The sequence below is a fragment of the Centruroides sculpturatus genome, unplaced genomic scaffold (assembly GCF_000671375.1).
Source record: "Centruroides sculpturatus isolate CEXI.00-Female unplaced genomic scaffold, Cexi_2.0 scaffold164, whole genome shotgun sequence".
NCBI lineage: Eukaryota > Metazoa > Arthropoda > Arachnida > Scorpiones > Buthidae > Centruroides > Centruroides sculpturatus.
This window is the reverse complement of record NW_019384679.1, coordinates 407,276-435,213: the sequence shown is the minus strand read 5'-3', so window position 1 is coordinate 435,213 and position 27,938 is coordinate 407,276. Positions and strand designations below refer to the sequence as shown.

Sequence of the window (27,938 nt, the reverse complement as noted above, 5' to 3'; positions counted from 1 at the left end):
TTCAACTAGACAAAACGGGTTTTAACAAAGACATTCAGTATAAACTAGTTTCAACTAGACAAAACGGGTTTTAACAAAGACATTCAGTATAAACTAGTTTCAACTAGTTAAAACGCGTTCTAACTAAAAACGGGTTTTGACTGTAACATATATATATATAAAAATATATAAACACATGTGCATTTAAAGATGTAGAATTAAAGTTTGATTGCTTAATTGCAATTTTTTAATTTTTATAAAAAAAATATAAAATTGTATTAATAATAATTGTATTACATTTATAAATTAAAAAATTCATTAACGTAGCACAATTTTCAAAGAACTGTATCAAATTTACTAGTACTGTTTTATTTTAATATATCATATTTGCCATGTTTTTTATACAGTTTTTTCAGAATTTTTCTTTCTGGAAAACATTAGGAATTCCTTGAAAACAAATTCAAAAATTTCCTTTCTGAAAATATATATAAATAAACTTTTTAAAATTATGACATGAAATAATAATTCAAATAGTAATCTTTTAGTTTGGTTTATTAAAGAGTGATTTAATAACTAATTCACAATAATTCATATTGCTATGGTGTAGAAATCTGTATACTTATGTTGATAGTATTTCATTGCAGGATTAAATTTCAAAAAGTTAAAGGTTAATAAGAACTACATCAATTAACACTCTGTATGGCATAGAGTAATATAATGTATTAGAATAAATTAGTCATTTATTTCATCATACACTTTCTGAATCATTAAAATATATTTTGTGATGATACATATGATTAAATGAACTTTTATTTTTAATTCTAATATCTTTATTTTAGTTCTTAATGCTTTGATTTTATAATTTTGCTGTATATATTAGATGGAAAAAGATGATATTAAAGGTAGATCTTCCCGTCCTTCTTCACCTATTGGACAAAATCGTAATGAAAAAAATGATGATAATCAAGATGATAATGTTACTGAACAGGCTAACCATATTATTATTCCAAGTTATGCTGCATGGTTTGATTATAATAGGTATGTATTTATTATTTTTTAAATTTAAATGCGCTGAAAGCTTGTTACTATGTACAAATTTCTATTTACTTCTTATGTACTGTATATTAGTATATCTTAAAATAATGAGAATCCAAAAAATTAATTAATTAATATAAAAAGAGTGTCAATAATAGAAGTCTTATATTATTGATTACAATATGTAAACATTTTTTAATTTATATGTATTTTAAAGTTAAAAATTATGAAGAATAAAAAGTATCAGTAAATATTAAGTCATTGTTTTTAGATAAAATTATAATTTATAATGATTAAGGAATAAGAATTAAATTTTTTAAAATTTTGATAAATGAAATAGATAAAAACAGTGATTGAAACAAATAATGATTATAGTGCAGTATTGATTAAAAAAAATTATATGCACGAAAACTTAATTTCTAATCATATTTTTTGTTATATTTTTTATTTAAATTACATTTTTTTCATAAAATTAGCAACAAATATTCCTATTTATTATAATTGTATCAATATCAAATAAATAAATCAAATTATAGGTTTGAATTTTTAATGGATACAGAAATGAACTAATTAGATATAAAAATTTTAAAATTTTATAAGCATTATTTTACAAATTAGTTGTTAATGATTATTAAATAATAATTTCAAAAATTTTTCAGTATTCATGCTATTGAAAGAAGAGGGTTACCAGAATTTTTTAATGCTAAAAATAAATCTAAGACTCCTGAAGTGTAAGTATTCTATTATTTTATTATAGACTGATTGTATAAAAGTTTACATTGTGCAATGAATTTCTAAATTAAGTATTTTTTTTAAATTTCAATGAAAAATGTTTTGATTGTTGATTGAATATGTACATAATCAGTGTTTCAATGTATATTTAATTGTAAATTTGATTAATCACATTTTGACACTGTGCACAATAATATGTGTTCTGTACAGTGCATCCATACAATGCATCTACAGTACAGAAAATAGCAATGCTAAATTCTGATTTTAATATTAAAAAGTTTTGAAAATAAATATAACTTTTTAAATCAGTATAGTGAATTTTTGATTTTAATAATAATTGATAAGTTCTTTATTGTGGATGAAATTATTAATCATATTTATATGTTTGGACAGATAAATAAAATAACTTTTTTGTTTTGAAATATTAACTTATTTTTAGTATTTACAATACATATTTGTTAAAAATATTTAANTATCTACTGTTTGGCGTTGTTGTCAGCGCCACTCAATATTGGCAAATTTAACATAAATTAGTTTATTTTTTACTATTGCAAAATAATTTTAATAACTGTATTTGTTATTTAACCTTACAAAATCATCTTATTTTATAATGTCTTAGATCAAACCACATTCACAAATAGAGTCTGCGATGTACTGTAAACATTGCCAAATTGTAAACATGTATATTTACAAGTATGTACGTACCGTACATGTATTTGTAAACTTAGATTACTTTTTCTGTACTATATTTAAAACTAAAATTTATTTGTTTTTAAGCTTAAAATAGATTCTTCTTAACCATATATTATTAAAAATGCATTTATAAATAAAATACAGAACTGGGAATGGTTATTTGTGGTTTAGCCTAGTGACAAGTAAATTCTACTTATGTCGCCCCTCCTGGAACCAATTACCGACATAAGGCGAGGTATACCTGTATATAAATTCACAAATTTATGAAGCATTGTATCTAAATGATAAATGTTGAAATAATCTAAATCAGTGATTCCCAAAGTGGGTGCTATTGGTCCCTGTGGATGGTGAGTAAATCTAGGGGGCAAAAGTAAGCAAGTGGGCAGCAGGGGCAGGATACTGAACAGTAACTGTACGCAAAGGTTGGGATCACTGACAGCTTTTTCCTTTTCTCTGTTAAATAGGTAAGAAGAAACATTGCATTTAATGGTTTCCAAATGTGGAGAACAATATATGGTAAGGACACAAAATGCAAGGTTCATAGAAAAGTTTTCCTGAGAATATTTCTGAGCCTTTCTCATACAAGGAAAAATTGGTTGGGGAGTTGGGTATAATTATTTTATGGAACAAAAGGGATTGTGAATCAAAAAAGTTTGGGAATCACTGATCTAAATGAACAACAATCACACAATGTGTGATATAATTAGTTTTTTGAAAATTTATGAACTTTTATAATAATTATTTTTTTTAATGCAGTAAATAATCCTCGAAGTACTAAAGACAATGAATTACAGCCTATTAAAGGGGGAACATTTGTTGATCTTGATGGAAATGATATGGATGAAAAGGTATGAAATGCTTATCTTATATGTATATATGTTACAGTCAAAACCCGTTTTTAGTTAGAACGCGTTTTAACTAGTTGAAACTAGTTTATACTGAATGTCTTTGTTAAAACCCATTTTGTCTAGTTGAAACTAGTTTATACTGAATGTCTTTGTTAAAACCCATTTTGTCTAGTTAAAACTAGTTTTAACTCAAATTCATTTTTGACTAGCAGTAAATTCTAGTTTTAACTAGACAAAACGGGTTTTAACAAAGATATTCAGTATAAACTAGTTTTAACTAGTTAAAACGCATCCTAACTAAAAACTGGTTTGACTGTAACCCATAGAGTGATTTGGGGTAAGATGGTAAGCGGGGGAAAATGCCTAGTTTTTGATATTTTCAAACGGTGACGTCACATATTGTCATGTATTTGTATGATGAATCGTTGGGCCAATATTGAGTGCGTAAAGCTGTAGTTGGCTACCGTTACTTCATTTTCTACATCCGAGAAGAATAAAAGCTAGATAAGAACCTAGTTNAGGATTAAATTTCAAAAAGTTAAAGGTTAATAAGAACTACATCAATTAACACTCTGTATGGCATAGAGTAATATAATGTATTAGAATAAATTAGTCATTTATTTCATCATACACTTTCTGAATCATTAAAATATATTTTGTGATGATACATATGATTAAATGAACTTTTATTTTTAATTCTAATATCTTTATTTTAGTTCTTAATGCTTTGATTTTATAATTTTGCTGTATATATTAGATGGAAAAAGATGATATTAAAGGTAGATCTTCCCGTCCTTCTTCACCTATTGGACAAAATCGTAATGAAAAAAATGATGATAATCAAGATGATAATGTTACTGAACAGGCTAACCATATTATTATTCCAAGTTATGCTGCATGGTTTGATTATAATAGGTATGTATTTATTATTTTTTAAATTTAAATGCGCTGAAAGCTTGTTACTATGTACAAATTTCTATTTACTTCTTATGTACTGTATATTAGTATATCTTAAAATAATGAGAATCCAAAAAATTAATTAATTAATATAAAAAGAGTGTCAATAATAGAAGTCTTATATTATTGATTACAATATGTAAAAATTTTTTAATTTATATGTATTTTAAAGTTAAAAATTATGAAGAATAAAAAGTATCAGTAAATATTAAGTCATTGTTTTTAGATAAAATTATAATTTATAATGATTAAGGAATAAGAATTAAATTTTTTAAAATTTTGATAAATGAAATAGATAAAAACAGTGATTGAAACAAATAATGATTATAGTGCAGTATTGATTAAAAAAAATTATATGCACGAAAACTTAATTTCTAATCATATTTTTTGTTATATTTTTTATTTAAATTACATTTTTTTCATAAAATTAGCAACAAATATTCCTATTTATTATAATTGTATCAATATCAAATAAATAAATCAAATTATAGGTTTGAATTTTTAATGGATACAGAAATGAACTAATTAGATATAAAAATTTTAAAATTTTATAAGCATTATTTTACAAATTAGTTGTTAATGATTATTAAATAATAATTTCAAAAATTTTTCAGTATTCATGCTATTGAAAGAAGAGGGTTACCAGAATTTTTTAATGCTAAAAATAAATCTAAGACTCCTGAAGTGTAAGTATTCTATTATTTTATTATAGACTGATTGTATAAAAGTTTACATTGTGCAATGAATTTCTAAATTAAGTATTTTTTTTAAATTTCAATGAAAAATGTTTTGATTGTTGATTGAATATGTACATAATCAGTGTTTCAATGTATATTTAATTGTAAATTTGATTAATCACATTTTGACACTGTGCACAATAATATGTGTTCTGTACAGTGCATCCATACAATGCATCTACAGTACAGAAAATAGCAATGCTAAATTCTGATTTTAATATTAAAAAGTTTTGAAAATAAATATAACTTTTTAAATCAGTATAGTGAATTTTTGATTTTAATAATAATTGATAAGTTCTTTATTGTGGATGAAATTATTAATCATATTTATATGTTTGGACAGATAAATAAAATAACTTTTTTGTTTTGAAATATTAACTTATTTTTAGTATTTACAATACATATTTGTTAAAAATATTTAAATTTAAAAATTGATTAGACTAATGTTTTAATTTTAATTGAAGTTAATAAATAGATAGATATAATTTAATCACTTTGTAAAGATAAATATATAATTTATAAACTTTTATACAAATGATTTTTTATAAAAATACTTTTGGCAAACTGTCGTCATGTTAACTTTTATTAGCACCATTTGATTAAGATAACTGTTATTTGATTCAATTTAAGAATCTTACGTGGAGATACTTTCATTTAAAATTGATGACATTTCAAGATGATACCATGCTGAAATCTAATCATATTTTTAAATTTTTGAATTGAAATAACATGACTTTCAGTTTGCATCGGAATTTTGTATACAGTTAATTGGGGCCTTCTGCTTCCAAGGTTTCTATACCTGGTCTCGTCTTTCATCTATCTAACTCTGTTCTCAAGATTAAGGAAAGACAGATGGACAGACAACAGTAGGAATTTATAGGTCTACAATTTTTTCAAATTGCAGCCCAATAATAATCAGGATTCAATTTTTACAAATTAATTTTACTGTTATTTTTAACTCTATAATTCTTTATATTAGGTATAGTATTTCATACAGCAAACAAATATACAATGGTTTAACCATATACAATTTATTATTCAATTTTCTCTTCTACATATGCATTTTGGGCTTATGTAAATGCTCAATCCCTCTTCAGTGCCATATAATTTGTATATGCTTTCATAAAAGGATTACAGGATTATAAAAGGAATACAATACCTGATATAAAAGGATTATAAAGTTAAAACTAATAATAATACAGCTACCCTGTAATTAAGGAAGATGATAATACTATTTTTACTTTATTTTAAACCTGTTCCATTAATTAAAATGCTAGAATTTTAATTTATTTATTTTGAGATTATTTGATTTATCATATGCATATTGAGACACTTTTACACTTATGTATTCTATGTTCAAAGTAATCATCCAAATATATTTAGAATAAAATTTAATATTATTTTATATTTCTTAAGAAATGTGAATTTATTTATAAATTAGAAGTACTTTATATAATTTATAAAATATTTTTAATATCTTATACAATATATCTTAGAGATTATTGATCTTATATAAATATTTTAAATATTTCACTTAAAAATACTTGGTGAGATATAATTTGATTACTGTACTGGCACAAATATAAGGCAACTCCCAATTTTGGGTTCTTTATTTTTTTAATTAACCAGTTCAGTACCAGGTCATTGGTCATCCATGATGCTAGGGTACAATGAACACCTACTCCTGTTGGAATATCTTTGCACAATGTTTTGTGTTTCAATATCATGTAAGGTTAGAGTTTTTTTCAACCCCTGTGATTGGTGACATGATAATTATTCTCAACTTTTCATTTCCTATTATCCATACAGGAACAGATTTAGCACCTCTTTCTTCTGCTGTTATGTTTGCAAGCATATCAAAATAAATAAGGTCTTATCAGCATTCCATTTTATTCCAAAAATTCTTTTTTCGGTAGAAGTTAGTAAAATTGACTGATTCTGTTGAATGTGATAAAAACAATCAGCTTAATTGATTTTTCAAAAATAATTGTTTAATATATCGTTTACAACTATACCAAATTCCCATACTTAGTTTGATGCAGCAGCATGACACATTACAAGTTGGCTAGTGTTTAGCATTCCCAAATAATTGACAAATTAAATTTTAACATCAGTTTAACATTTTCAAAAATTTAAATAAATGTCTGTGGTAAAACAAGTACCATAGAGATTTATTGAAATCGAGGAAAACTTTAATTGGACTTGAATATAAGTGAAGGCATGAATATAGGTTGAGAGAAGTTTCCCATCTGAAATTGGAAATAAATATTGACTTATATTTAAGCTAATATGGTATGTTATTTTATGATATTTGAAACTTATTTGTTTTGAATATCATAAAATTGGCTAGATTTTTTTCCTAAAGTATTAAAATAAATTTTAATATTATTATTTTTAATTTAAATATTTTACAGGTATATTGCATATAGGAATTTCATGATTGATACTTATCGTCTAAATCCCACTGAATATTTGACTGTTACAGCTTGCAGAAGAAATTTAGCAGGAGATGTTTGTGCTATTATGAGGTTAGAATAATTTATTTAATATAAAATAAAATAGTGTTATTTTGAATGAATATTATGTATATATTTCTATTATCTTTTTAATTTTATTTTGTCATTAATTTACCATACAAAATAAAAGTAAAATTTTATATTGTTTTGGTCTTGTGTGACTAAATTTATTAAAATGCCATATTTTTTTTAATATGTAGCGAGTCCTTGCTTAACATCATTTCATATAATATTATTTTATAATGTGGTTGAGAAAAGTTAAAAATACATTTTTAATCATTTACAATTATTATTATTGAATTTTTTTTGTAAACAGTAAAATTGATCCTGTAAGATGAAAAATAAATATGGTGGTTGCAAACTTGATCCAATTAGAATACTAACTGATGATGATAATGATAATAATAATAATAATAGATAATTATATTTTGTTTGTATTATTTAGGCTATGGTAAAATTTGTTTCAGTTTCCAAGAAACTATTGATGACATTAAGTGAAGTCTTGCTGTGTACACATAAATAAATCTCAATTTACAAAGTAGATGCATTTCTCAAGATATACCAAGTTTTTCAAAAATTCAATTTCAGTCAAAAAATTTTAAAAATAATCAAATGTTTGAAAGTATCTTTTATTATTAGTATGGTATGTAAAAGCAGATAGATAAAATGTAATGTTTTTAAAAGTAGTATATTATTCATATTTATTGACGAGACTATGTCTTGTCTCTAAAATTGTGCTGCTGTCAATGGCTGCACATCTTAGAGGTATGAAGTACTGTACATGTCAGGAATTGCAATTTGGCACAAAGTATTTGATGCCCAAATCATGTACACATAAAATAAACCAGACTTGTAAGTAGTCAGGAGACCAAGAACTGGGTCAAAATAAAATACAAAATGCTGAGACTGTTTCTGCAAACAGGTGTGAGTGTGAATTTGCACATGTGTTCTTTGTGCTCTCCGAGACATAGTCTTGCCCCAAGAATGGCTTTGCCATTTTACTTGTATGCTTTTTACAAGCAAATTAACATGAATTACTTTGGTCTTATATGTCAGCTTCATTACAAAAAAATGAAAGTGATAATATAAAAATAATAAATTTTTATTTATTTCAGAAATTTATTTTTATAAACATATAATTTTACCAAAATCCAAATTATTAGCCACAATTCAGCCTAAACTGCTAGATTGTTTTTTGGGCTATATTAAAGCTAATTTTAATTAATTAAATATCTAAATTTGACTTAAAAGTAGATGGCTAAACCACCATCTTAGATAAATATTAATGATTAGATATTAATTTTGAATTTAATTAAGTAATTCAGAAAATTTTGGATAACAAGATTGAGCATGACTTGAACTTGTAATTTCTGTGTCTTATGCACATGTGTTATCAGTTATGCTACCTTAACCTCTGTCTGATTTTCACTTCCAGACATATATATTTATTTATACTATATATTGGGTTGTTCGAAAAGTAAGTTTGTTTTTTTCCATGGGAAAAAAACACAATATTTTTATAATAAATAAATATTTTATTGAATTATATATCTACCATTTTGATCAAATACCTGTTGTCATCATTTCTGGTAGTAGCATGACTTCACATTCATAAAAGTTTTGATCGTTGCTTACAAAAAACTGATCCAAGTGATTTTTGACATTGTCATTTCAAGTAAATGTCTTACAGTTAAAAAAAATTTGTATAGACCAGAACAAGTAATAATCTGAGTGTGCTGAATCTGATAGCATGTCCCATCTAAGTTATAGCAGTTTCTGACGAGTTACCAAACTTGTGTGAAATTTGNACATTTTTAATCATTTACAATTATTATTATTGAATTTTTTTTGTAAACAGTAAAATTGATCCTGTAAGATGAAAAATAAATATGGTGGTTGCAAACTTGATCCAATTAGAATACTAACTGATGATGATAATGATAATAATAATAATAATAATAGATAATTATATTTTGTTTGTATTATTTAGGCTATGGTAAAATTTGTTTCAGTTTCCAAGAAACTATTGATGACATTAAGTGAAGTCTTGCTGTGTACACATAAATAAATCTCAATTTACAAAGTAGATGCATTTCTCAAGATATACCAAGTTTTTCAAAAATTCAATTTCAGTCAAAAAATTTTAAAAATAATCAAATGTTTGAAAGTATCTTTTATTATTAGTATGGTATGTAAAAGCAGATAGATAAAATGTAATGTTTTTAAAAGTAGTATATTATTCATATTTATTGACGAGACTATGTCTTGTCTCTAAAATTGTGCTGCTGTCAATGGCTGCACATCTTAGAGGTATGAAGTACTGTACATGTCAGGAATTGCAATTTGGCACAAAGTATTTGATGCCCAAATCATGTACACATAAAATAAACCAGACTTGTAAGTAGTCAGGAGACCAAGAACTGGGTCAAAATAAAATACAAAATGCTGAGACTGTTTCTGCAAACAGGTGTGAGTGTGAATTTGCACATGTGTTCTTTGTGCTCTCCGAGACATAGTCTTGCCCCAAGAATGGCTTTGCCATTTTACTTGTATGCTTTTTACAAGCAAATTAACATGAATTACTTTGGTCTTATATGTCAGCTTCATTACAAAAAAATGAAAGTGATAATATAAAAATAATAAATTTTTATTTATTTCAGAAATTTATTTTTATAAACATATAATTTTACCAAAATCCAAATTATTAGCCACAATTCAGCCTAAACTGCTAGATTGTTTTTTGGGCTATATTAAAGCTAATTTTAATTAATTAAATATCTAAATTTGACTTAAAAGTAGATGGCTAAACCACCATCTTAGATAAATATTAATGATTAGATATTAATTTTGAATTTAATTAAGTAATTCAGAAAATTTTGGATAACAAGATTGAGCATGACTTGAACTTGTAATTTCTGTGTCTTATGCACATGTGTTATCAGTTATGCTACCTTAACCTCTGTCTGATTTTCACTTCCAGACATATATATTTATTTATACTATATATTGGGTTGTTCGAAAAGTAAGTTTGTTTTTTTCCATGGGAAAAAAACACAATATTTTTATAATAAATAAATATTTTATTGAATTATATATCTACCATTTTGATCAAATACCTGTTGTCATCATTTCTGGTAGTAGCATGACTTCACATTCATAAAAGTTTTGATCGTTGCTTACAAAAAACTGATCCAAGTGATTTTTGACATTGTCATTTCAAGTAAATGTCTTACAGTTAAAAAAAATTTGTATAGACTGGAACAAGTAATAATCTGAGTGTGCTCGATCTGGCGAATATGGTTGGTGTGATAGCACGTCCCATCTAAGTTATAACAGTTTCTGACGAGTTACCAAACTTGTGTGAAATTTGACATTATCGTGGTAAAACACTACACCTGTTTTGTTGATCAATTCTGGCCGCCTTTTCTGTTTGATGATATTACTCAATTTGTTTACTCGATGGCAGTACACTTTCGAATCAATTGTTAAATTGTCTGGTAAAAGCTCCAAAAAAAAATTTCCTTAAAATCCCACCAAAGAGAGCATCTCTCTTTAAGAACATGTGGAACCCATATATCAAGCTTTGAAACGAAACCAATTTGTTTCAAGTAATCATAAACAGTTCAATTTGACAAATTTAATCTCTTAGTGATTTCACGTGTTGTTATTCGGCAGTTTGCTTCAATCAGTACCTTTATTTTGTTTTCATTGGCTTCAACTGGCCATCCAGAACGTGGTGCATCTTCAATATTGAAATTGCCAGAACGAAATTTTGTAAACCAGTTTTGGCACTGTCTCTCTCTCAACACATCATCTTCATACGTGTACCAAAATTTTCTTCTCGTTTGAACAGCATTCTTACCTTTTTGGTAGTAAAAGAGCAAAATATGCCAAAAACGCTGCTTTCGATCTTCCATATTTGATGGGACACAAAAAATAAACAATCGCACAAAATCAAATAAAATTTTTTACAAATAAGCCTGAAAATGCTAGCTGTCAAAATATATAATGATAATACGGTTTAGAATGAAAATGGCGGGAAAAATACGACTAATCCGTCTAGTGGTAAAAAAAATGAACTTGCTTTCCGAACAACCTAATAACTATACTGGTTAAAATTCTTTAATTAAACCTTATTACTTTTTGCGCTTTAAGTTCAGATATAAATAAAATTTTCAAAATTACCATTATTAATATTTTATGACATTATGACAAAAGCATTAATTATTGAAAGAATTAGTAAATCTTGTCAATAATTTCATTATATAGTAAGAAAACTTTTTATTTAACTTTGTCATTCTAATTTCCTTTATATAAGCCCCTCTATAATTATGCAGTCAATATTTCAATAGAGTACATTGTCTAAGGAAATCTAGAAAACACTTAAAATTTTACCTGGCAGCTCTTATCTAAATTGTTAAAAACATTGATTATCAGTCTGAATTTTTTGACCAAGTGAAAACTTTTCTGAAATTTAAATTAATTCATAAAATACTCAAAGGCTTCTAAAGTTTGAAATAAAAATATTTTTGATTTTCAACTAATATTTTGCATAAAGTAATGACACAGTTTGATTTTTTATTTCATTTTTACAAAACAAAAAAAAATCTGTCATTTTGTGTTATATAGATAACACAAGAAATAAATTTTTCAGACATTTGCTTAATTTGAATATGAGTATACTTTATTTTGATTATGAATATGAACCTCATGACAGCCATTTTATAGCCAAAATATCGTAATGGTAAGCTATTTTGTTTTCATAGTAAATACTAACTGACTACACTGAAATTTTTTGTTCTAATAAAAATAGTTTCTCAGCTATTATGGAACTAAATTATAAATATTTTTTGTGCAATTATTGAATCATAAAAGTAATTTTTTTATTTTCTGTGAGAGCATCTTATGAATCTAAAAATGTATTTATTTGAAATACAAAAACTGACGGCTGATACAATAACTAATTCAAATAGAAATTAGATTATAAGTAAAAAATTTGTAGGTAAAGTTTTTAATAGTTTAAATTAAAGTATAAAAATACTAATTTTATTCAGTGTAAATTTATTGAAAATATAGTAGATGATAAGTTCAGAATAAAAGAAATATATATCTTAGTAAGTTTTATATTTCATTCATTAATTACAAATTTGTAAACATATTCAGTTATATTTATTTGATTTGCTTAAGTTTAGATACATTAAATTAAATATATTTACTGATTCCAAAGGTGATATTTGTTTTATTGGATTTAGAAAAATAACTTTATAGCAAATTACTAATATAAAAGATTTAAATGAATAATCTCTCACAGACTCTACATAGTAATACCCTGTAGATAATGTAGATCCTAATCTTTTAATTAGAAATTATTTTCCATATGTAATTGTTAATTTTTGCTTAAATACTTAATAAGATTCTTATTACTATTTTATAATGTTTGTTGTTTGTTGTTTGTTTGTACAAATATGAAATATTTAATTATTTTAAACCATTTCTAGGGTTCATGCTTTTCTGGAACAATGGGGCTTGGTGAATTATCAAGTTGATGCTGATAGTCGACCTACTCCAATGGGACCACCATCCACTTCACATTTTCATGTTTTAGTTGACACACCTTCAGGACTTCAACCACTTAATCCTCCACGTATTCAACAAGTAATTATAATAATTTCTTTTTCAGAAGTGATTAAATTTAAATTTAAATATTTAATAAATTTATATGATGATTTAGAATTATTTGAAATACAATAGTTTTATAATCCATAAATCCTTTTTATTTACAATAAAATAAAATTAAGTCTAAAATGTTAATTCTAATTGTAATTCTAAATTAAATTTAGAATTATAATTAGAATATTTATAAATTTTAATTTTATATTTTATTAATTAATAATACAATTTACTATAATTTATAGCCTTCAGCTGCTCAACAAATGCTGAATTTAGATAAGACTAAAGAATGTGTTGAAAATAAGCCTGATGATCCAGCTTCAAAAGCTCAGTTAGGTGATAATTTTGGTTTACGAATGGATCAATATGCAAAGAAGAATGCATATATGAAAGTAAGTAAATGTTCACAGTTAGAAATTAAGAATGTTTACTAGTTGTCTAGCAGGCAACCAGCTTTTTCATTTCTGATTGTCCAAACTGCAGGGTGCACATATTTTTTTATATAAAATACCAGATAATACTTGCATAAAAAGTAAAAGTTTTTTATTTCTTTCATACCATACAGCCTTTTATTATGTTTACACACAAAAAGAAATCTTGATCATCATTGCCAATCTAAAAGGTGCTTTCAGTAGCTGCCAACTTAGAAAAATGGATTATTAATTCGTATTTGATGTGTTCAAAATTTGTCAAAAAATTTTTTAATGAAGGAAAATATTTAAAACTTCAAACAAAAATATTAAAAGTATAACAAACTATAATTTGTTGCATTGTTAAAACTCATATTAATTAAGAATCACATATTAAAATTCTTTTTAATACATATGCCTATACAAAATTAATGATTAATTGGATATTGAATAAAGTTTATTTTTCAGTACTACATATGAGTAAAATTAAAATGTAAAAGATTGGTGAATTAAATTAAACTAAATAATTCATTAATTAGGTGTTAGCACTCATTAATCATTAAAGTAGAACTGTTATTTATAAAGTGTAGTTTTGCTACGTTAAAAAAAACTTATTCAACTTGGAATGTGAATAAAACAAAAAAAAACTATTTTGGAAAAATTATGAGTTCTGAGAAAAATGAACCTTTATGTATTTTACTTTGTATAAAACCAAACACAAAATTAATTTAATACCACAAACTATGCACCTTAGAGATTCATTTTAAATTCAATAACACATTTTGAAAATATTTTATTTTAGTTTGAATCAAATTTATAATTTAAATTCAATCGAGAGTAAAATTAATGACTGTAAGATAATATAAGTTTTAAAGACTTTTATTTAATGTAACAGCATCTACAGTTCATACAGACGATTATTACTTCTTTAATTGATATTTTTTCTCCGTTTGCCAATTAATACATAAATTGTTTTTTATTTTTCGTATGTCAAGTGCTTGTATTCCATGGCAGCCATATTTGATTTGTTGTCATAATAGTTTGATGTCTCAAATGGACTTTGCTTACTTTGTTGTTATCATTAGTAGTAAAAAAGTATTTATTATTATTTAACAGGATAAAATATGCAGAAAATAGGATAAAATTAAGAAAAACTAATAAAATAAATGAGGTTGCCTGCTGGACAATTTTGGAAATACTGTACATTTGATAGTCCAAAGAGAAATGTTGACATTTAAAGTTTGTTGCTGTAACTGCAATGTTATCTCTTTTAAATTCAATAAAACTTTTTCTGAGAAGCTCAGATTGATCTAATAATTTAACTTTTTAAAAAATAATCAAAAATCATTATGAAAGTTGTTACTAAAACCTACATAATTAAAAATTAGCTCTTGAGCTGATTGGCCTATTATACAAGTTATTCTGCAGCGTGAAGCAATACTTAGAAAAAATGACATTACTTATGACTCAATCCAATGTAATGTTAAAAGATTGTTCTCTTTTTCATTATTCAGTTGTCATTTTCCTTAAAATTATATGAAAATGTAAGAAATGTTTATAATATCAAAGATTGAATTTAATTTAATTTAAATGTGATAACATAGTATATTTTATAAAATTATCATCACAGCTGAAATTTAGTTTGTTTTTGAATATATATGTTTAAGATTAACTTTGTTATAGGAATAATGTAAATCAAAGTGGCAATTAATAGTAGTAATAATAATTTATTTAGAACAAAGCAGCAGCAACTGTTTCAAGAGAATGGACAGAACAAGAAACATTATTATTACTTGAAGCTCTAGAAATGTTTAAAGACGATTGGAATAAAGTATGTGAGCATGTTGGTAGTCGAACACAAGATGAATGTATTCTCCATTTTCTAAGATTACCAATAGAAGATCCTTATTTAGATGATCCATGTGCAGGAGGAGGTGCTTTGGGTATATATTATCACTTCATTATATATGATAATTGAAATATTTAAATTTCATCTATGTTAAATTATCTATAATAGGACCTTTAGCATATCAACCAATTCCATTTTCAAAATCTGGAAATCCAATCATGTCAACTGTAGCATTTTTAGCATCAGTGGTAGACCCAAGAGTTGCAGCAGCTGCAGCAAAAGCTGCAATGGGTGAGTAATTTCTTGTAACTGATGTATGCTTAAAAGAAATATCAAATTAAATTAAAATTTGAATTATCAAGCTTAATCTAAAAAGTGAACGGGTGATTATAAAGTCTCAATCCATTTTTTGTGAAAATAGTAACGAAATCATTTGTTTGCAATTCCTGTGAAGCATGCTGACCCAAGAAAAGATAATTACTGTGATTTGTGTGTGTTTGAATGAATTAACATACATGGAAGTACATCAAATCCTCCTGTTTCATAGCTTTCAAGAGATTGTGACATTGCTTGGTGGGTAACATAATTCTCTTGCTTCTTCATCTTGTGAAACACCTTGACACACTATGCATGTTTTATGAGTTAGTAATGATCTGCCACACTGTTGATTATGGTACAGTGAGCACCCAGTTAAGTCTTCTAGTTGATGATGTGGATTCTGTGTTATTGCAGTTTCTACATGTTGAACCATTTTGTTTGGTATGGTGGGTCTCTAATGTTGTGCATTGTGTTCATTACTTGCCACCTGAATTTGTTAACTAACACTGATATTGGCCCCAGTAGGAGCAGACTTCCTGAATTTCTGGATGTAGTTTGTCTGCTGGTCCATTCATCCACTAAAACATGTGCAAATAACTACAATTCTCTCTTCTTAGAATAGCATGTTCCACACGACCCACATAAAAGTGATTTTGTTATCATTTTCACAAAAATAGATCAGAACTTTATAATCATCTTTTAGATGAATTTCATTTTGCATGATTCTGAACTAATGCAAAAAAATTTCCATAACTAATTTCAAAATTCAAATCTTCATTTACATCATGATAATAAAAAAATTGAAAAGGTTTTTAATTTAAACATTCAAAATTTAAAATGATTACCTCATATACTGTTTTAAACTATTCAAATATTATTAAATATTTACATATTTAATTGTCCTGAAAATATTATAAATAATTATAATGAAAGCATATGAACTTGAATTTTAATATGATTCTTTTTCACTCGTAATTAACATCAGATAATAGTCAATGGTTAAATATATTCTTCTAAATATATAAAATTACTTGTCCTGACTGACTTAGTCACTGATTCATTATCGCCCAGAGCAAACCGCTGAACCTAAAGAGGTGAAATTTGGTACACAGTTAGGGTACATCATGGAAACGCACACTAACAAGGGAACTGTTGGAGTGTCTTCTAATAAATTTTAATAAAATTTAGTTTATAACTACGTTAAAAGTATACAAACTCTATTTTAAATTTGTAGCATTCACTAAAAGTGTTGATCAGAGTTATTAGCAATCAAATGTTGCACTACTTTATAGTAGTTTAGCACAATTACGCAAATTTTTAGAAGTGAAAGGGTCGCGGAGGAAGACGGCGATATTACATTTAGAATAAATTCTGGAATTTTCAAAAATGGGAGAAGAATTAATAAAATTTAGTTAATAATTATGTTAAAAGTATACAAAATTTTATTAATTCTTCAACCATTTTTGAAAATTCCAGAATTTATTCTAAATGTAATATCGCCGTCTTCCTCCGCGACCCTTTCACTTCTAAAAATTTGCGTAATTGTGCTAAACTACTATAAAGTAGTGCAACATTTGATTGCTAATAACTCTGATCAACACTTTTAGTGAATGCTACAAATTTAAAATAGAGTTTGTATACTTTTAATGTAGTTATAAACTAAATTTTATTAAAATTTATTAGAAGAGACTCTGACAGTTCCCTTGTAAGAAGGGATTTTTCTAAATTCCCAAGTGGGGGAGAGGGAAAGCATTAAGGCTTAATCGAAAAAACAGCTTCTACTATACTGTTTTAGATGTAATTTTTTGTTTTTAACTGTGTTTTAGTAGGGTATGCCATGGGGAATGCACACTAAGTAGGGATTTTTCGAAATTCCCCAGCGGGGGGAGCATTAAGGCTTAACCTCAAGAACGACTTTTGAAATTGATTCCATACTTTCCCTTAAATTGATAACATTTCAGACATTGTTCTAAATGTTTTAGTATATTTTGATTTTTTAACCAAATGTTCGAATTGTTTTAAATTCAAATTTGTTATTGCATATTGGTTCGATTATAGAATGATCATAAACGTTCCAGAATATTGATCAAATTGAAAACAGTTTGTTTGATTCTCAGAAATTCTCATTATTCTCAGTGGTAGGTGTTATATAACAATTACTATGGTTGTTGAAATACTGAATATAAATGGGGTTTGCTTGCAAAACCTCCACGNTATAGAATGATCATAAACGTTCCAGAATATTGATCAAATTGAAAACAGTTTGTTTGATTCTCAGAAATTCTCATTATTCTCAGTGGTAGGTGTTATATAACAATTACTATGGTTGTTGAAATACTGAATATAAATGGGGTTTGCTTGCAAAACCTCCACGGGCGAAGTTGTGGGTAAGTACTGTATATCAACCTTTAAATATTTTACATCTTGTATTATGATTTTGTATAAATTTTAAAACCTGTTAAAATGTGTTGTGATAATGAAATGAATTCAATTCCATAAATTTAAAAAGTATCCAACTATTTTTAAATTTTAAGTCTTAAATGTATTTGTGAGCCACCGGGAGGGAGGAGGAGTCCTCTCCTTCCGGCCACCGGTCTCTGACCTACTTTCTTATCAAGGATGATGTTACGATCTGTTACGCGCTCGGTTACGCGTATGCGAGTGGAGGAGTGTCAGAGGGGTCGGCGATAAGACGCGACATAGTCGGATAAAGACACCATGAAAAACAAACAAGAGTTTATTTAACTACTTAATGAACTTAAATTTACAAAACTCTTTCTAATTCGCGTATGAGAGAGAGAGTTTACAATAAAGCGTTCATACCTCTTTCAATTATTTTGGTGGGCTTTTACTTTCTGGAAGGTTGATCGAGTTGAAATACCAGGTCTTCCGATAAATGTTGTATGGTAGGTCAGAGGGAAGCGATGGTCTGTCTTGGCCGTCTGTCGGCAACTTCCTGATCAGTCACTCCCCCGAGAGGGGAAGGAGACGGGCTTTTATACCTTTTTGGTGGGAAAATTTGTCAGGTGACCAATTGTCCTAGCAGGTGTGGGGTTAAAGTTGGTGTTAACATGACAACAATCTGACGAATTTCACCAATACTTATAAACAACACACGGTTTGATTGTGAGAATGTTTATAGTTGAATAGAAAGAGTTAAAATCTTCTCATGTATTTTATATTTTGTTTCTTTAGGGTCGCGTTTCTTAGGTTAAAGGAAATTAACTTTATTAAAAATTTAAAGGGTTAAATGCGTTTATAATTTCGAATTTCACATATTAAAGTATTTCAATATTATTGGGTTGTTTGGAAAGTAAGTTCGGTTTTTTTTTTTTACCACTAGATGGATTAGTCGTATTTTTCCCACCATTTTCATTCTAAACCGTATTATCATTATATATTTTGACAGCTAGCATTTTAAGGCTTATTTGTAAAAAATTTTGTTTGATTTTGTGCGATTGTTTATTTTTTGTGTCCCATCAAATATGGAAGATCGAAAGCAGCGTTTTTGGCATATTTTGCTCTTTTATTACCAAAAAGGTAAGAATGCTGTTCAAACGAGAAGAAAATTTTGGTACACGTATGAAGATGATGTGTTGAGAGAGAGACAGTGCCAAAACTGGTTTACAAAATTTCATTCTGGCAATTTTAATACAGTATTGATGCACCACATTCTGGATGGCCAATTGAAGCCAATGAAAACAAAATAAAGGTACTGATTGAAGCAAACTGCCGAATAACAACACATGAAATCACTAAGAGATTAAATCTGTCAAATTGAACTGCTTATGATTACTTGAAACAAATTGGTTTTGTTTTAAAGCTCGATATATGGGTTCCACATGTTCTTAGAGAGATGCTCTCTTTGGTGGGATTTTAAGGAAATTTTTTTTTGGAGCTTTTACCAGACAATTTAACAATTGATTCGAAAGTGTACTGCCATCGAGTAAACAAATTGAGTAATATCATCAAACAGAAAAGGCGGCCAGAATTGATCAACAAAACAGGTGTAGTGTTTTACCACGATAATGTCAAATTTCACACAAGTTTGGTAACTTGTCAGAAACTGTTATAACTTAGATAGGACGTACTATCACACCAACCATATTCACCAGATGGAGCACATTCAGATTATTACTTGTTCCTGTCTATACAAATTTTTTTTAACTGTAAGACATTTACTTGAAATGACAATGTCAAAAATCACTTGGATCAGTTTTTTGTAAGCAACGATCAAAACTTTTATGAATGTGAAGTCATGCTACTACCAGAAATGATGACAACAGGTATTTGATCAAAATGGTAGATATATAATTCAATAAAATATTTATTTATTATAAAAATATTGTGTTTTTTTTTTTCGTGGGAAAAACAAACTTACTTTCCAAACAACCCAATATTTGAAAAGAATTGCTATAAATAAAAATCTGAAAGTTTATGATAAAATTTCTTTTTTAATTAAAAAATCATTTATTAAATTTATTTTTCAAAAGATTTTTGAAACATAATTATTATCTTAAAAAGAATTATTACATATTAAATAACAAATAACAGTTGTAAAACAGTTTATATTCAATTATAATCAATATTCAAAGAGTAATTCAAATAATTTAAATTTAAAATTATTTTACAGTTGTTTAAAATTTAAGCCATTTTAAAATATTTATATTTAAAAAATACTTAATGTATAATTTTTACAATGCCATTTTATTTAAAAATTATGAAAATTCAAATCTTTTTCACTAAGAATTTTTCAAGATACAGTATAATCATTATCAGATGTCATAGCATATACACTTTCAAAATAAATTGCATTATTTATGTTTATATGCTAGTAGCCTAAGCACCATTTGATGCTCAGGAAAATATAACAGAGATTTAATAAGGTAAAAATTTTGTTATGATTAGATAATGGAGTATAAAATACAATCTGTATAGTTACATCTACATCTAATAATAACACAAGAAGTCTTGTTGAATAATTACAATACTACATGTGAACAGTTTCCTATAGAAATTTCACGGCATAGATAGTAAACTCATTGGAGTGAATTAGCTGTTGCAGCCAAAAACAGAAATGATAAGTAGGAGTAGATTAACTGATGTCTGCTTTTGTTACAGTATAAAAATATAGCTTCTATAAATTTAATTATTATAAAAATTACTTGATTTATTGATAAACAAAACTTTAATTTAAAAACATTTATAAGATATCAACCTTTCTTTGCATTGCTATACCAATGATTTAACCAACTATATGAATTGATAATTTACACATTGATACTTACGATAAATGTACTTAATTCAAACCTAATTATTTTTTTAGATTCTAACCACTCTAAAACATTACTTTAAAAAATTTCCACCACAAATTTCATAAATTTAATAAATTTTTTCATAAATCTGACTCAATTATCAGAATAGTTCACTTCTTGCAATTAATGACAGAATGCTTTGTGGATGGAATTAATGCTCTACTTTTGATGTGATGTGGAAGTATACTTTGTCATTTTTTTCTTAAATGTTATTGACTTATTGTTAGTTTTATAATTTTTCTGAACTGATTAAATCAATGGCAACAAAGAGGAATCATTTGAATTCCTTCAGTGAACTGGAAAATATGAAATAATTTCAATTCTGACAGGTCAAGAGTTAATATCTTTTTTGTTATCAAATATATATTAATCTCTGTATGCTACATTTTAATTGCTTTTTACTTATTTTTAATAATCAATGAAAAAATTTTTTTATTTATACAATATTATTCTATTAATTTGTATTCAGCAGTTTTTCTTGAAATTTTATTTATTAAAAATAGTTTATAATTTATAAATTTTAAACTTTTCATACTTGTAAAAGTATGACGTTTTGAATACAGTATAGTTTACAAAACTGCTTATATTTTAATTAAAATAAAAAAAATTAAACAACAAAAACAAATTCTATGTGCAGTAAACTAGAATGTTGTATAGTAAGTTTCACAACATCTTTCTTTCTTTTTTCTAGCAATTTCTTTAGTGTAATTAATGTTTAACATTAAAGAAATTGCTAGAAAAAAGAAAGATGATGATGTGAAACTTAAGAAAGCAAAAGATAAACACAAAACAAGATTAAAATAAGCTATAAATGCATATATATTACTGTATTTTTAAAAATTATATGAATGTAGTTGNGATTTTAAACAGAATGAGCTGTTATTTATTGTAACATCATCACAATACTGGCTGCAATTTTTAATCGTATTTTTAATTTATTTAATTTAAAATATATGTTCTTCAGCCTCAAATTAGTAGTGTCTTTCCCTTGTACATCATACTTTTCCAGCTGCAATAGAGTCATGCAGATCATCTAATTCCTTTCAGGGGAAATTTTTTAATTGAAATTCCAGTTTGCATCTATTTGCAGAAGTTTGCATCTGTTTGCATCTCCTGATTAACTATATAATTTAGAAATTGTTCTCAATGCTACTAATCAAGTTAAAATAACACGATCTTTCAATGTGGTGATAGCACAGTTTTTTTCAAAATTTTTATTTATGAAAGATAATGTTTATATTTAGTATACAGTACATACTCTATTAAAAGTTACTTGTCCAGAATATAGAATCTAGAAACTTGTAATTAGGATTAAAAGTCATCAAATGGACATCATGTTTGAGAGATTATTTCATATTCTCTGAACAAAATCTTGAATGTGAAATAAGTATAAGAATATATAAATACCTTAATAATTTAATAAAAGTAAACATTTATTGTGTAATTACATCTACAATTAATAATACAGTCTTTCTACAAGGTTTTCAAAGTTTGAATCTAATCCAGAGTCTTCTAATTTGATGGGTTAAAGAATTGTGATTCATTTCCCACTCTTACTTTTTACCACATTGGGATCATACTCTTCTATACTCATTATAATGAGCAAAACCAAGTTGTTAGTTTGCTGGCGCTGATGCAATCAACAAATAAAATCAATATATTTATCATTTAAAATAGGAAAATATAAGAATGGCTTTGATTTTCTATTATTGTGTGTTTGTCTGAATTTCTCCTTTCAAATTTAAGTATCTTTAAGTAGTTTTATGTCTTGAACTATTTTCATTCTTCATTTTACATTTGTCATTTTCAGAAAATTTAATATAATTAAATACAATGGGGGGCGCTTCTGTCTGCCGAAGCTGCTGGCGCGTTTTTTTACTCACCTCAAATACAGGTATAGAACGTATCCTGTCAAATAANGAATTGCAGGAACCGTTGAAAAAGAAGAAGGTAATATTTTTTTACTGTATAATAATATATAATAATGATAACATACAATACAGTAGAGCATCGATTAACCGTCACATCGGTTAACTGACTGTTCTAGTCGGCAAATTTCAAATGTCCGCTAGTGATGTGGCGCTACAATATTTGGCTATGTCTTGGCTACTTTAATATTATTTTTGTTAAATTTTTGCGTATTTTAGCTGGCAACATTGACTCGACCATGAAAGGCAGGCCAGTATTTAAACAAGACTTAATTTTCTAATTATGAGTGGTGGTTTGTTTTGTGAGCAATAAAATAATTTAAAAAATAATTTTTAATGATACAATAGCGACGATTATTATTTTTTAAAAAAATTTTGTTAGGCTTAACATCGATGGAAATTTAACGTGAAGTAGGTTAATGATATACTAATATACTAATTACATGGGATATACTAATATACTATACTAATAATGTAATTTTTTCATTTGTTTCGGTTATCTGATTTTTTCAGTTATCCGACCAACCTGAGTCCCTAATTGAGTCAAATAATCGATGCTCTACTGTAAATTGCTACATTTTATAATGATTATAACAATAATTTACTTGGGAACATAAAGCAATATGAGTATCTCCAAAATGAAAGTACTTATTAAACTGAGAGGCAACTTTTGAAGCAACTAAGAAATTATCTGTATGATGAATAGCCAGTAACTAAGATTAATGTGTTATATCTCTGAGTCAGTAATGCTGTTTATAGTAAAATGTTTTTGCACTAACCAGATAATGGAAAAACTTTTTAATTTGGAAAAAGCTATTTGATTAAATAGATTGAGAAGTTTGAAATCATAGTTGTATTATTATTATTGTTCATATTATTTGCCATTACATTCTAAAATTACAGTTTTTCAAATATGGTGTCTTCAAAAATTCACAAATAAAAATTTTTATAAGTTATGGTGAAATTATTGTTTTGCACTATTTATTAAGTATAGAAATTATTTATTATTTAAAAGATTCTATGTAATAAATAAATAAAAATATCAAGTAAGAAATTTTGTGTTGTTTTCATTCAAATTATTTATAAGTTAATAGATAACTTAGTGCCCAAAGAAGGAAATGACACAGATCACATTATCAGATGAAAATGAATTAAAAAATGATTGCATCAATTATTATTTAAAAAACATATTTATTCTATTAATATAACTTGCATGAAAACAACATAAGTGGTTCTTCATATATTCCCAGCGTTTGAAGAAGATATATTAAGTGAATAATGCACTGCTTGAAAATGGTTTAGAAAATTTATCAAATGATAAAACATTTTAAAAGACATACTATGCATTTTTTACAATAATTGATATATCTACAAATGTGTTTTATTTTAATCAAAATTAATGCACCTGTTTTACAAATTGGATTCTGGATTTTTATCACAAAAAATTATCATTTTGTTCTAAAATTATCTATTCATATAATGAGAGAAAAGATTTTTTAAATTTTGGTCCATTGATAATATGAACATGAGACTGCTATGAAATATCCATTAAATGAAAGCTTTTATAATTACAAATAATTAAATGAAAAATTCAAGAATATCAATAAATTAGCTTGTTTGAATTTTTTATTTGTTGATTTATTATTTTTCAGATTTAATATTCTGTTAAATTGTTCATATTACAACTAGTATTGTTACAATTTATAAGTATTAGAAAATAAAATTATCATAAAATAGCAAATAAATAAATTAATTATAAACTCATTTTTAATTTCACAGTTGAAGAAGGAAGAGAGAAAATAGAAAAAGATACAAAAGATCCCTCGCTGGTTAATTCAGCTCAACAACATTTAGAAGTCAAGGTTGAGAAGAATGTACAGAACGAAAGAGTATGTAATTCTTCATTTTATTTGAACTTTTCATAGTCTACAAATTGAAGATTTCAAAATCACAAAATAAGCAGGTCAAATTATTGAAAATTTTTCAAAAGAGTAGGAAAAAAAGCAATAAAATATTATTTTACTTAATGCAGTATTAAGGAAGTTTGTTTAGCAAATGGCATTAAATTATTAACTTTTTTTGCTAATTTCTTAATAATGATATTTAGTTTTATCATTTGTTATTTTAAAAAATTTCAGCTTTTATCTATAAATCAGGTTGATTTTCTGTTCTAATCATTGTAAACAATCATGGAAAGTAATATTCATTTTTATAATCTTGTTTAAAATTGCTTTCATAAAGATAATTGAAAATCTTTTGTTTTGTATTGATTATAATAGACTAATGTATGTGCTAGCTTGCTTGCATGATATTTGTTAAAATTTTACTAGTACTAAGTAGTTTTCAAATAATGAATTGTTTCATTAAAGTTAAAAATCCATATTCTTTTAATACTCTGTAAGAAAAAAGAAATGAATAGTTATTTTGTCATCTGTTGGAATTAAACCTTTGAAAAAAATACAAGATTTTTTGAAATTTAGATTGATATATTTTTGTAAGCATAACAATTTGATATTTATTTTTATATCCAAGAATTTAATAATTTACATCAAATGAAAAACAGATTTTGTGGGAACAATATGTTATATCTCAGTAAAAAATTACAAATAGAATTCTTGCTAAATGGTTTTGGAATGTAATATCATAACAGAAAGAATATCTTTAATGAAGAAAAGTTGCTTTCAGAAAAGATTTGAGATTTTGAATAATACAGGAAACCCTCGTTAGTTTGAAATTCAAGGGACAAAATGATTGCAATTTCAAACTACCAAGTTTCAAATTATCTGAGATTTCTGTACAATATGCCATATGCCATGTAACTGATGTAATTTATGAAGCAAGCAGAATATGGCTACATATACAGAACAGTATTTTCATTCATTAATAATACAGTAGAGCATCGATTATCCGACTCAATTGGGGACTGGGGTTGGTTGGATAACTGAAAAAACGGATAACCGAAAAATATGAAAAAATACATTATTAGTATAGTATATTAGTATATCCCATGTAATTAGTATATTAGTATATTGCTATTAACCTACTTCACAGTGAATTTTCATCAATGTTAAGCCTAACAAAAATTTTTTAAAATAATAATCGTCACTATTGTGTTGTTAAAAATTAGAAAATTAAGCCTCATTTAAATACTGGCTCCCTTTCATGGTCAAGCCAGTGTTGCCAGCTAAAACATGTAAAAAATAATATTAAAGTAGCCAAGACATAGCCAAATATTGTAATGCCACATCACTAGCGGACATTTGAATTTGTCGACTAGAACGTGGTCGGTTAACCGATGTGACGGTTGATCAGGGGTCAGATAATCGATGCTCTACTGTATAAGTAAACTGCAGATAAACAGTATGTGTCCAGTGAGGACCTCACAGGTTACCAGATAGCTTTTTTAAAAAGTAAAGCAGAATTCTTCAAAATGTAGTCCAAATTATTTTTAGTGAGACAAAAATAGAATGTCACTCAAATGCAGTGCCCTAATGTACACAAAGTCTAGAGCCCTACAAATATGTCAATCTGCTGCTTGTAGCCAAATCTTGCAATCCCAAAACCAGTTGTATTTTATGAGTTAACTACTACTGCTCTGAGAGATCCAGAATCATATTCAAGCAAGCAATGTCAGCAATTTTTCAGAAGATTGTATCAGGTATGATGGACCTTGTGTCTCACTACACAGCTGCCTCCATTGTGGCCTAGCTGAACCAATCCATGATGGCATGAGAAAAGGTCCTCTTAGTGGCCACAGGATGGAAAGAGTTTTAAATTAAAAATGAAAAAAGTTATAGTTATGTTAACATAAATAAATCAATAAATATGCAGGTATTCCTTAAATTATAACAGGATCTCAATTATAAGTCAAGCATAAAGAATAATGGGAATAGGGGTATGGTTCCTAAGATCATTCGTAGGCATTAGGAACCATACCCACCATACAGTATTTCGTTATGATCCACATATGGAAATACTTTATGTTGTAATCAGTTATTGTGCATATGCACTGTAATGCAATACAGCAATGCCATTTATGTTACCATATTTCAAACATGAAGAATGCTTGTTTATTTATTTGGTAAAATACCCATAATGCTATTAAATAAGGAAAAAAAGTATTCTTACATTAGATGACTTCCTCAGTTCCCTGAATAGTCTGAGTAATTTTGTAAGCAACAATTACAATGATGATGATGATGAATTTTATCATCAAAAGGAAGTATAATGCTCAAGTATTTAATAGTAGAAAAAGCAGATTAGTTAATATTTTAAATAAAAATTGCTTTTTTGATTTTAAATGACTATTATGACAAAATCATTATCTTAATTTCAAAAACATCAATTAATAGAAAGTCTTTATTGCAATAATCTAAAAATTATTAAGTTTAAATTATAGAACGTACTTCTAAGATAATTCATTTGAATTTTCTGATTATTTTATATATATAATTTCCAAACTTTTCACATACTTTAACTTAAAATACATTTAATGTTCATTTACTTAAATCTTAGGTTTGCTTTTAGATTTCTCTACTTAAGTGCATTGTATTTATTTTTACATTAGAATAGAGAAATGTGTAGTGTAGTTCTTAATGCATTTATATTTATTGTAAATATTTTAATATTAGCATTTAGAATTAACATAACATCTTAACTTCTTGATTTTTCTAGTCTGAATCAATGGAAATTGAACAAAATCAAGTCAGTAAGCAAGAAGAAAAGGATATGGAACTAGATAACAGAACAGAAGAAAGAACACAGCCACAGCTAAAAACAGAACAGTGTGAAACATTTGAAGAAGGTGAAAAAGAAGAAATGGAAGAACAACAAGAAGCAACACCAAAACCTGAAACTGATCATGATAGATTAATTAAAGATGCTCAATTGTCAACTGCTGCAGCTGCAGCCTTAGGAGCTGCTGCAGTTAAAGCAAAAGTAAGATAAAATA

The 27,938-nt window shown here is 26.4% G+C and overlaps 1 protein-coding gene across 1 annotated transcript in view; it reads left to right on the top strand.

Moving 5' to 3' along the window:
- The window catches only part of LOC111626939 (SWI/SNF complex subunit SMARCC2-like), a 137,807-nt gene that overhangs the window by 72,299 nt on the left and 37,570 nt on the right, over window positions 1-27,938 (top strand). Inside the window, exons 11-21 of the mRNA XM_023370474.1 lie at window positions 3,196-3,287; window positions 4,045-4,202; window positions 4,859-4,930; window positions 7,396-7,509; window positions 12,996-13,152; window positions 13,413-13,559; window positions 15,313-15,520; window positions 15,595-15,722; window positions 22,982-23,009; window positions 24,767-24,876; window positions 27,662-27,925. Coding sequence (XP_023226242.1) covers window positions 3,196-3,287; window positions 4,045-4,202; window positions 4,859-4,930; window positions 7,396-7,509; window positions 12,996-13,152; window positions 13,413-13,559; window positions 15,313-15,520; window positions 15,595-15,722; window positions 22,982-23,009; window positions 24,767-24,876; window positions 27,662-27,925 — 1,478 coding nt within the window. The remainder of the gene's footprint in view (window positions 1-3,195; window positions 3,288-4,044; window positions 4,203-4,858; window positions 4,931-7,395; window positions 7,510-12,995; window positions 13,153-13,412; window positions 13,560-15,312; window positions 15,521-15,594; window positions 15,723-22,981; window positions 23,010-24,766; window positions 24,877-27,661; window positions 27,926-27,938) is intronic.